Source organism: Lagopus muta, chromosome 2 (assembly GCF_023343835.1).
Source record: "Lagopus muta isolate bLagMut1 chromosome 2, bLagMut1 primary, whole genome shotgun sequence".
Classification (NCBI taxonomy): Eukaryota; Metazoa; Chordata; class Aves; order Galliformes; family Phasianidae; genus Lagopus; species Lagopus muta.
The window spans coordinates 105,576,145-105,587,727 of NC_064434.1; the positions used below are offsets into that span (position 1 = coordinate 105,576,145).

Below are 11,583 nucleotides of genomic sequence, written 5' to 3' on the forward strand. Positions count from 1 at the left end.
AGCCAGGCCCTCACTCAGACACAAGGATGAGAATGTGCTCCCCAGAGCATTGCACACACCAGCAAGGCAACCACAGAAAGTCTCTGTCAGTCAGACCTCACTCCAGCTATGGAACTGAAACATGTGTGTTTTCAGGAGACTCTTTACTTTGTTCAGTCAGAAGAATAGATGAGGGAAGAATAGAAGCATAAAATTATCCAGTTGGAAAAAGACCATTAAGATCATCTGGTCTAATAATTCTAAACAAGATGAGAAATGCTGCTATTGCTGCTAACACCTTGTAAAATCGTACCCTTCAGTCAACTGACTTGTAAAGTGGATTTAGGGGTGATCTGACACCCGGGAAATCCTGAATGCTCCTCTCTGCCCCAACACAATAAAGGGGAAAATCAGAGTCAGCCCTGTAGGAACAGCAGAAGAAAAACTGGTGAGGGACAGGTCTGGGCACTAACCATCTGGGTACCTGTTTTAGGGACGTGCTGGCTGCAGGCAAAGGAACTACATTAAACTTCTTGTTCATTCTTCTTATTGAAATTTTTCTCTGTGCAAATACTTCAATCCAAAGCAGTGTAAGGAGCTGATCAGAGCACCCAGAGGCAGCAGGATGGACTGAGGGGACACTCAAGCAGGATTCACTGCACATCTACACTGCGGTCAGAACTTGTTTCCAGCTGGGGCTAGGGACATCTCATTATGCTCTCTGACCCCAGAGGGATCTCCAAAAGCAATCCTGGAGAGCCCAGGGATAGCACAAGACTTGGCCAGCCCCTTTTCCCAATTAATCGTGCTCCCCCTGCCTCGACTCCCACCAGCATCCCTGCTCCTTCCTCACATCCTCCTTTTTTTTTTTTTGTGTAATTTAATTCAACTAAGACCTTGAATACTGATTAGATCTGAGCCCCAGCCTAACCTCTCTGAAGTTATGTAATCCCCGAAATCCAAAAAGCCTTGAAAAGCTTAAATGTGATAGTGCTGGTGATGTCATCCTGCTGAAAGGTTGCCATGGGAACCTCTCCTTCCCTTGCCATATGCCCAGTGGCTCTCAGCCCCAGAGCCCAGCACTGCCTGCTGCATGCTGTCCCCATTGCCCACGCTGGGTAGAACTGGGAGAGGATTGCTCCAAGGACATGTGGGTGCCTGAGTAGTAGAAAAGACCTGGAAGGTGCCACCCAGACCTGAAAGCAAATAAGAACAAACTTACAGCTTTAACAACCTCTTTTCCCTCTCCACCCCTTCAGCCACTCTGGCTAAAGAGTAACAGCAGCAGCAAGATATTTTTGTTGGTGACGGGTAAAGCTGAATTTCCTGATGCTTCTCCACCTCGGTTCCCTCCTGCCCATCTTATGAACCAAAAGGAACGTCACAAATTAAAACTCTGGTTAATTGAAAACCCAAGCAAAGGGAATGTCCTCGCAATGTCATTTCCCTCAAAGAAATTGAGAAATTCCCTTCTATTAAAGAGATTCTTAATCATCTTCTGCTTCCAGGGCATGTATGACACATCCTTACATAAGGTCTATAAGCGATTTTGTGTGCTCAGAGATGTGAAATGATTCTGTTTGGGTTTGCTATCCATATGTAAAAGCAACAGCAACAGCTTCCACTATGAGACCAAGGATCCCAGACTGGAACTTGGAAGAATGCATCACATATACATCAGCAGCACCAAGAGAATAGTCTCAAACAGGCCCGAGGGAACCATCTCACTAAATGGACTGCTGTTTTCTCATCTCTCACAAAATCCTTGCCAGAGAGCCTATAGCACAATGCAACAAAACCAAATTACAATGGGAGCGTTTATTCAAATTAAATGAGGAGGCCGTGTTTTTGAACTTAGCACGGATTCTCTTTTCTGGCATTTGTCATTTTAACACTTCCACACTTCTCATCTTAGTTACCCCCAAACACTACCAAAACATCACTATTTCAGGACACGATGCTGGTCCTTCTGGAGGCACAGTCACGAAAACTTCTGAGCTGTGGGCTTGCAGCTTTTAGCTGCACATTTCATGCCTCATCAGACACGACTCCTTTCAGTCTTTCTCCAAGAAAAAAGACAAAAAACAGAAAACCCTGTATTTTCCACTTGGGAAAAATGCCAGAGGTGTTTTTGATTTCATAGAATGGCTTGGGTTGGAAGGGCCTTCAAGGATCATCAAGCTCCAATTGCCCCGCTTCTTTCAGTTTCTTCCCTGTCTTCTGCTCCACTGCTTCCAGACCAACTGCAGCTCTGCCTCTACTCTTATCATTCAGTGTGGGAATGGGACACAAAAACAAACAAAAAAACCACAAAAATCAGACCCAAATCAGCCACCTCACAGGAACTGCATAGAGATGCAGTGGAATCACCAAACTGAACAGCAACACTCCCAGGGAGCAGCTCACCTATGCACACCAGCCTTGGAAAACACCACGTGCAGCAAGGCAGGTGCACATTTCCACAGTGTCCCCTCTTTGCCAGCACCCCATCCATCCCATGTCCTCCTGCCAGCACACCCACTGGCCCTGCAATACACCTATGCTTTCCTAGGAGTAGAGCAGCAGCGCCATAACAACTGCACAAGTCTCCATCTTTGCCATGAGTGCTCTTGGGATCCTTATTTATGTTCAGAGCTCACTCCTGCTGCACTTCCAGGGATCAGAGGTGTATGTGCTATTTCCGCAGCAATTCCATTTAAGAAAGTTTTCAGCTTATCAATTTAATACCCATCAAGCAGAAATGCTGCTCCCAGGTATCATATCTTGGTTTGCTTGGTGGTAGTTCTATTTCATTTCAATTAATGCTGTAATTTTCAGCCAAGTCCTGAGGTTCAGTTCTGTTGTTCTATGTTCTATTTTTTCCCCTAGGCATCTATAGAGAAATACTGCTGCTCTTTTAAACAATAAAACTTTGCAAGCTTTATTCTGTGATGAAAGAATGAAGCCTCTGGAGCACAAGGTAAGAGGGAAGTCCTTCCCCGAGCCCAGCTGCCTACTCTTGCAACTGACTCTGAATTCATTCTGCTCAATTTCAGCAGTAAATGGAGTTTGGTGATCTTCTCTGTGACATTTCCCTTATCAGCTCCAGGCAACATGCAAGCACCTTTCAACACAAGGAGAGCCTCCTAAGTCAGGGTGTACACTCATCCCTAACAAGAAAGATGAATTCCTGTATTGGGTCCTCTCTTCGAGCATCTTCCCAATACTGAACTTTGCAAACAACTGGATGCTTCAGGTGAAGCATTACCTCATCTGAAATCTGTGGCAGAACATCCAGTGCTTTTTAAAATGACATTCATAGGGCCAGGAATGAAAACCCTCATAAGTTATCATTTGATAGCTTTTTTTTTTTTTTTTTTTTTAATTGATAAGCAATATAATTCACTTCTCCGAGTCTAAGGCCCCCTTTTATAGTACCATTATTTCTTCTGCAAAACAATGACATGCTGCTTTACCACGAGCTCTCATCAAAATTCTTTCATAGCAAGCAAAAAGGGAATGGCACAAAGAGCCACCTCCTTCCCAGAATATTATAAAGGAAATCCCAGAAAATTCATACAGCAAGTCTAAATGAACTCACTTGTCCTATTTCTTCTAAACATAGTCAGTGCAATCACAGAGAGTTCAACATCTCAATTCCTTTCCTGGGCTCCATGCAAGTAGCTCCTCTGGAAGCAGAGGGATTACGGAACTGATATCATTCCTGCCACCCAAGGAAAGGACAGTGCTTTTGGTCTCCTTGGGTTAGATACTGGGGAAAATTTACCCTCTGAAAGAGCAGTGAGGCAGTGGCACAGCTGCCCAGAGAATGGTGGGGTCACCATCCCTGGAGGTGTCCCACAGCCATAGGGACACGGTACTGGGGACATGGTGGGGATGGATTGGGCTTAGACAGCTTAGTGGTCTTTTTCAACCCAGAGCAGAGGAGGTGTTCCAGCTCCCCATGCTGCTGGTAAATATTTTGCCTGCCAGTGCTAATGCATAATGTATAAATCAGCACCAAAGTAACAAACAAAAAAAAAAAAAAGAAAACTAAAAGCAGTTTTCATAAAAAGGATTTGGATTTTTTTCCCCATAAACAACAGCTGGCAAAGTATCTCACAAAATAAAAAATTCTGCTCTGCTGATACATTTAATTGCTTCAGGATTTAATGCTTCTCCAAAGTTGTTAGCTGCAGCTGATGTCGGAAGTACAGCATTTCCATCCGAAATTGTGATAGAGCAAAACTCATCACCAACTTTAGGAACTCACAAATGCCCAGCCACCCTTCTGCTGGGCTGCAGCAGCCCCTAAATGACAGACAGCACAGCAGTGACAGCAGAATAGCAAAGTCCCATGCTGCAGCAAATGCGAACTTGCTCAAACGCAACAGCCACAGAAATAAAGAACCTGCTTACCTTTAGAAGGCCTCATGTACACAAGGAACTCCAGCATACCACCCTCACCCCCACTGCCAACCCTTAAAGGAGGTCTGAGCAGGGGTGGATCCCAGCTCCAGCCCTTCTGGTCACTCAGGTGCATTGCATACACCTGAGCTTACATGGGTTGGTCCTGCCTTCCCACCAGGTGCCCTATCACCTGTCTGTGACTTTGCATTTCCACTACAGTTTAAGCAAGTCAGCTTCCAGGGAGAGTATCTTCATCAGGAGCAGGTTGTGCAATCCTGCTCAGCTTCAGAACGCTCCAGGTTGCTGCTGATTCCCAAAATCATACTTCAATTAAAAGCCAAAAGACAGCTTTCAGCGAGCCAAAAATGAAATTCAAATTCTAAGACCCAAGGTTTTAATACCTTTCCAAACACTTTTATACTAAAGTGAAGACCATCTAGTCCAACTACTGAGGAGACAAGGCTGCCCTGCTATGCCTGCTGTTAAGCACCCCCAAAAATAAAGACAAGTTTGTGTTGTTTTGCACCTGTGATCCTGGTAATTACATCACGTTGCTGGAAGGTGGCTCATTTTCTGGTCAGCTGCTTTTTCCTTGGACTCCCAACCTACCTCTGCTGTGCAGGACAGAGCATCCCCAACATGTGCACAACCCCAGCCCCATTCTGAGCCTCCTTCCCACTTAAAGCAGGATAAATATGCCATGGTACTCTATGCCATGTAACTCCTCTGCTGCAATTTACAGCATCTGCATAATAATCAATAAGGTAATAAATGTGAAGAGAAATACAACCTGCCACCTTCCAAAGAGCAAGTGTAAGGCTCTCCTCCCTTTCAGTTGTCCATAACTCAAATAGCTCACAGAAACACCGTTTGAACAGTTAACACATTTACCAACAAGTTACAGATGAACTACATGAGAAGTGTTTCCTCTACTAGTCCTGTGGAAGCAGTAAATTAGGCTGCAAATTAACTCTGATTTGCTGGCATGTATACTAAAACCAGGCAACAGACTCAGCTTTAGCACATCCACCCCTCTGCCCCACTGGGATTTAGCAGGGATTTGCAGCATCATGTTTCTGCTGTGCTCCCAGGCAGGGTGCCCAGAAGGGATGGCTGTGTTACCCAGTCCCTGGGGTCATGGTGAGACCAGAGCTTCGACTGCCAGCAGGTTTTCAAGTTACTTTCCACAGAATCACAGAATTTCAGGGGTAGGAAGGGACCAAGGTCAAGTCTGGCACTCTGCTCAAGCAGGTTCCCTTACAGTTGGTTGCAAAGGTAAGTGTCCAGACAGGTCATAGAATCATAGAATCATTAAAATTGGAAAAGACCACTAAGATCACCAAGTCCAACCAGTAACTCATCTCCACCAACTGTGTCCCTCAGTGCCACATCCCCATAGCTCTGGGACACCTCCAGGTGACCCCACTACTTCCTTCCCAGAGGAGGGACGGTCCCCTCCTGCTCCTGCTGGCTCCTGCTGACACAAGCCAGGGTGCTACTGACCTTCTTGGCCACCTGGGCACACTGCTGGCTCACAGCCAGCCTGTTGGCCACACATCCAGGTCCTTCTCTACAGAGCTTCTTTTCATAGGGCTGGGAAAAGGAGCAAAAGCAAAACGAGCTTTCTAGTTGGACACGCTGCAGAAATTACTGTGCCTCCACTGGAATATTTTCAAGGATCTGTGAAATCAAAATAGAATGGGGAACGCTGAATGACAGGACATTCCCTTAAAAGGCCATCTGATCCTGATTTATAGACTCTGAACAGCACGGGATTTCCTATGCAGACAAACCTGCCAAGCAGCTGTCAGCATGGTCCTTACTGGCACTGTTACTTCATGGGCAAAGCATTTCACTTTGCTCTTCAGAGGAAGTTCGACTCATTCATTCACACTGCGTGCTGGCCTGTGAGCACAGACACACACACGTGCACAAGCATCTCCAGTGATACCAACCGGTTCCAAGGAAATTTGGAAAAGCACATTTTCACTCATTAAGGGTCCTCCCCTTTCCTGCTTGCTAACCTGTTTGTTAATTCCATACTGAACAGAAAGTGAAATGTCCCATTGAGTCTTTCCCAGGAGACATCGATTCAATGCAATCCAAATCCATCCAGCATGGATGCAGCAGAGGTAGGGCAGCAGGGCAGATGTGCTGGCTTGCTGTGCTTTGAAAAATTAACTGACCAAAACAAATATAAAAAGAAAGAGTAAGATACGTTAAAAACATGGAACCCAAGTGTAAGGGGAATGTGAGATTAATTCAATGGAAGCTGCATGGACAGCCCCAATTCCCTGCTGCCAGCTTCCCCACCCCCAGCACACAAGAGGTGGCTCAGTGGAACTTTCCATCACTCGCTCCAAATATTTGTCAGCTCCTGCACCCTGATTAAATCTGTAATCCCAGTTACCAGGGTAGGGGTCAGGGAAAAGGGGAAGGCTTAGCGTCACCCGAAGCCTCAGGCTCAGTAGCTGTTGGACATCCCTGCTTTCAGACACAGTTTACCTGGTGGCATTTGTTTGTACTGTTGTGTCTGCTGTTCTCCAGAGCTCTTCCCGTTGGTCCCTCACCAGAGATGGTTCCTGAGAGCCACTTCTGCCAGCCAGTGGCCCATGCAGCAAACCCATGGGCACTGCTATAGTCCTCTGCCAGAAGGGATCCCAACAACACAAGTGGGGCACAAACAAAGCTCTTCCCTACAGGGCTGCTTGCCTGTGTACAAACAGGGCTCAAAAAGCACTCAAAGCCTCTACGGAAATAAAGCATCCAGACATATTTTGGGCAAATAAACCAGTTACCAACTCCTTACACTGCAAATCAGAGGGAAATGGGAGAGGACACTGGGGAAGTATCACTCAAATCACCATGGTGGAAACATCTTTTACACTTTTCTTGCATTTTTTTCTCCACGAAAATGGGTCTGGACACAGATGGATCCAGATAATATCATCAGAACCCATGACTGGGTCCTTCTGTAGCCCTTCTTCAGTCATACCAACCCTGCTTTGTCTCACAGGTGAGCACGCATCTTACCATGAACACCACAGGGGCCCCCTAAGGCACCCAGACTGATGTTTTAGGGAGAAATAGGTTTTATTTCTGCTGGCCCTAGCCCCTGCAAACCCCAAAGCAGTACTGATGTGAGGAGCCACCCATGCAACCAGGCAGCAACGCGCAGAGCTCCCAGCAAACAGAGACACATGCCCTACAACCATCCTCCTTAACCCGCCAACCCACATTTGAGATTTGATGGTTAATAATTAATTGCTGCTTTGTTTTCTAGTGAAACTCTATAGCAGTAATTATCCCCGTTTTAACACAAAACAATTATCACCTCCTCCTCTCCTTTTCTTCTCCCATCAATTACCAGATGGGAAAGCAGCATCTCTTGCTCACAACTAAGAGCAGTGATGGTGTGGTGGGTAATGAGCAGAAGGCTACTGGAGGTATCATCACTGCACCAGGGCACATGCAGCTTGTGGTGCTGCAGAAGGACAGGAACATCACACACTCGGTCACCCAGAAGTCACAGCCATCAGTGCAGAAGCTAACTCCCCAGTCACTTTCTTTTGATTCTATTAATGAGTGCTAATTAGAAGCGGTCATTCAGCCTGCCAGCAGCTGCATGTCCATCACCAGCAGCCCAGGTGAATGCTTCTGCTGTGTTCACCAGGCTGCATGTTCAGGATTGCCTTAAGTTTTATATATATATGTATGTGTATGTATATATAAATACACTGAGCTTGACCACTGTTTTTTTTTGTTTTTTTTGAATCCTCTTGTCTTTTAATGTATGCACACACATAAAAACAAAGAAGACAAAAGAAGATAAAAGGTGCTGGGCTACCCAAGCTTTAGTGGATGGCTTCTACTGATAGAATCACACAACATCCCAATTTGGAAGGGATCAACAAGTATCAAGTCCAACACCTGACTCCACACAGGACCCCCCAAAATTTGTTCATCACACACAGAACCATTGGAAGGGACCTTAAAAGTCACCCAGTTCCAACTGCCATGGGCTGGCTGCCCCCCACCAGCTCAGGCTGCCCAGGGCCCATCCAACCTGGCCTTGGGCACCTCCAGGGATGGGGCACCAAAGCTCTGGGCAGCAGTGCTAGGGCTTCCCTGCCCTCTGAGTAAAGAATTACCTCCTAAATAACCTAAACCTCCCCACTTTTAGCTTAAAGCCATTCCCTCTTGTTGTTCTGTCACTATCAGACTGAATGAAGTCCCTGCAGAGCATTCTCTTCTCCAGCCTGAACAACCCCACCTCCCTCAGCCCTTCTTCATAGGAGAGGTGCTCCAGCCCTTCCCAAGCAAGAGATCTGAGGAACAGGAGAGGGAGGCTGCCACAAAACACACTGAGCAACGACCATCCCTGCTAGGGTCGAGGTTTTGGGATGCAACAGCTGAAGAGCTGAAGCAGTCATCCAAAAAGTAGAACGCCTCTTTCCTTGCTTTCTTGAGCACCCCAGGGATCATTTGCTTTAATAGTTCTCTGCTACCTGAAACCTCATTGACTCAGGCTGCACAGAAACCTCCTCTTGCTGTGTGGTTTTATAACACCTGGCACGAAAGCCTTTGATCTGATCATGACTGCAAATCTCTCTGGGGTTCTTTCCCTCACGCGGTGGGACTGCCAGCCAGCAAAGGAGCCACAAAGCTCCTGCCCCAGCCGTTGCAGAGAGGCAAAATGAAAATGGCATTGCTCCTCTTCCTAACACAGACAGCAACGAAGGAAGGAGCTTTCACATACGAGTAACCAATATCTAATCTGGAAAATTCTTTACGCAGTGCGTGAAAAAAATCCATTTTAATTAAATACTTTCATTTTACCCACTGCTGTGCACTAAATTAAACCGCTTCGACATTAATATATGAAACCATTATTCTGAGCATGCATAAGTGAGTTAATGGATGTGTATGTCTATAAAAACTGCACAATTAAACACGTTTTAAAATGCAAATGACACATGATAAAGACTCCATTCTGATTGTATTAAATCTTGACTTGGGATATTGTACTAGGTCTTCAGTTGATAAAACACGTGTAAACAGAATGAAATCAATGGAGCCACTAATAATGTACATCAGTGGAAAATCTGCACCTTTGATTTTTAAATACTTACTACAACCCAGAACTGCAGAACAAGTCACAAAAATCCAGCTTGTGACATGCAGCCTGATGGTACTTTTCTTCTTTTACAGTCATCGTTCAAAAATAACACATTTAGAAAGGAAACTCTAATAGGATCCATACTGGGACACATCTCAGAATTACATCACCTTTCACCCTTGAAGGCAAAGAAATTCACATTATACCCCGAGGCCCTCATTTACACGTTCGTGTGCAATCCATAACACACCAGAACCCACTGAAATTGGGATTGTGCTTCTAACCATTGGCCCCAACTTTCTTTATTATCAATCTAGCAGCACATAGGGATATTAAAACAGGGGAAAACTGTGTTTATATTGTGGAGGCCTCCTCTACAGACCTATAATGTTGTAGTAAGGGTCTCAGCAGAAGCATGAGCTCCGAATCCCTCAGGCTTGTGCTGTGGGCAATGAGTTTACTGGGCACTCATGAGACTCTCATACCTCTCTCCATACACACTCTGCTTTAATTTGCCATGGGTTAAATATTAGCAGACACTCGAAGCTTAGACCAGCTCTGGGCCAGGTCAAAACGTTTCAAACCTTAAGCTCTGCTAAAAGGTTGCTCCAAATTAACATGCAAGGGAGACCAAAAGCTGTTTGCACGTAGGAATGCCACAGGCAGGCTGTGTGCCAAGGAAAGAGCCGCTACAAACAGCAGCTCGGAGCTCAGCCAAGGAGATGGGCACTGGGCTGACACACCTGCTGGGAAAGCTCACAGCGATGTAAAAGCAAAGGTAAAAGATAACGCCTTCCTCTGCCCCAACTCAGATGGAGTCACTCTCTGACCTCCGTAGAACCTCTCAAAAATGTACAGTCCTTGAAATATTTCACACTTCAACACCTGCCCACCAATGGAGCTCTTCAAACACTTCTGCATCAACTTCCCCAAACTCACCCGAGCTACAGGACCTGTTGTAGCTCTGACTTGGATTTCCATCTCCAAGCCAAGTCTCCCTTCTCAGTGATTTCTAACTACCAAACAAACCTCTTCAGAGCTGACGTTTTCCATACCCTCCTTCATACCAACTCACTGATCACGTCAAACACTTCACTTTCACATGAAGCAAAGCAAAATGATACAATCTAAAATCTCGAGGAGCAATCGGATCCAATAAGCAGATACTAGCAACTGAGGGAAAAAAAAACCCAGATTTTTATTCCCCAATATTCATTAGATCCTTTTGTTTTTTTTAGAAGGTTGCCTACAGAAATACAGACTTAATTCAGGTATCTCCTACGCCAAAGAGGATTTCTTTTGACTTTACACTACCCATAAAAATAGATGCTTGAAAATCTGGTTTACAGAATATTTCATTTGATTACTAAAATGAAATACATTAAATGTCAAAAAAGATACATAAACTCAGTTTCAGAATTTGCAGAGATCACAATTAAGCTACAAAATATAGCAACCACCTGCCTCTTTCAATAGGGAATTTCCTTACAAAGATGCCATTACTAGGCAATATATCACCTACCCCACAAAATCAGCCTGGAAATTCTGCACTACTATCAGCACATCAACCATGTATTAAAACCTCGTTAAACTCTTGAGTATCTATCTTCAACTTTTTCATTTACCGCTCTGTAGAGTGACAGAATCTCCAGACAGAAGAAGCAGTGCATATTTAATTGTATATATAATCAGCATACCGTTCAGTTTGCAATTACAGACTCCAGAGAAGGAGAAGACTTGAATGGAGAATGGAGAATACTGCTCCATTGCTCTGAGCTCAGCCTGTTCTCAGTCTACCACACTGTCCACTCACCTCCCAATTCCTAAGCTTACCTATGAGGATGTTATGGGAGACAGTGTCAACCAGTCTACTTGAATGCAAATAAATCACCAAAAGGGGAAACTTCAAATCAGGCTCTTTGACAGATCTTGCTGAACCAGGAACCTGCGCAATCCATCTGTTCCTCAAATTGAAAGGTATTAGCTTTTGACATACCAATGACATCTGTAAATAAAGCCACATTTGAAGGCTACATTGCCAGGTATAGAATTGTGTAGTATTTTTAATGAGAAGAGCAAACACACAGTTGGAGAGA

General features: G+C 45.0%; 1 protein-coding gene across 2 annotated transcripts in view; it reads right to left on the minus strand.

Moving 5' to 3' along the window:
- The window catches only part of SLC24A3 (solute carrier family 24 member 3), an 83,177-nt gene extending 78,692 nt beyond the window's left edge, over positions 1 to 4,485 (minus strand). For both annotated transcript variants that reach the window (XM_048937190.1, XM_048937189.1), the window contains exon 1: positions 4,378 to 4,485. In XM_048937190.1, coding sequence (XP_048793147.1) covers positions 4,378 to 4,414 — 37 coding nt within the window. In that variant the 5' untranslated portion in view covers positions 4,415 to 4,485. The remainder of the gene's footprint in view (positions 1 to 4,377) is intronic.
- Positions 4,486 to 11,583: the final 7,098 nt, after the last annotated feature.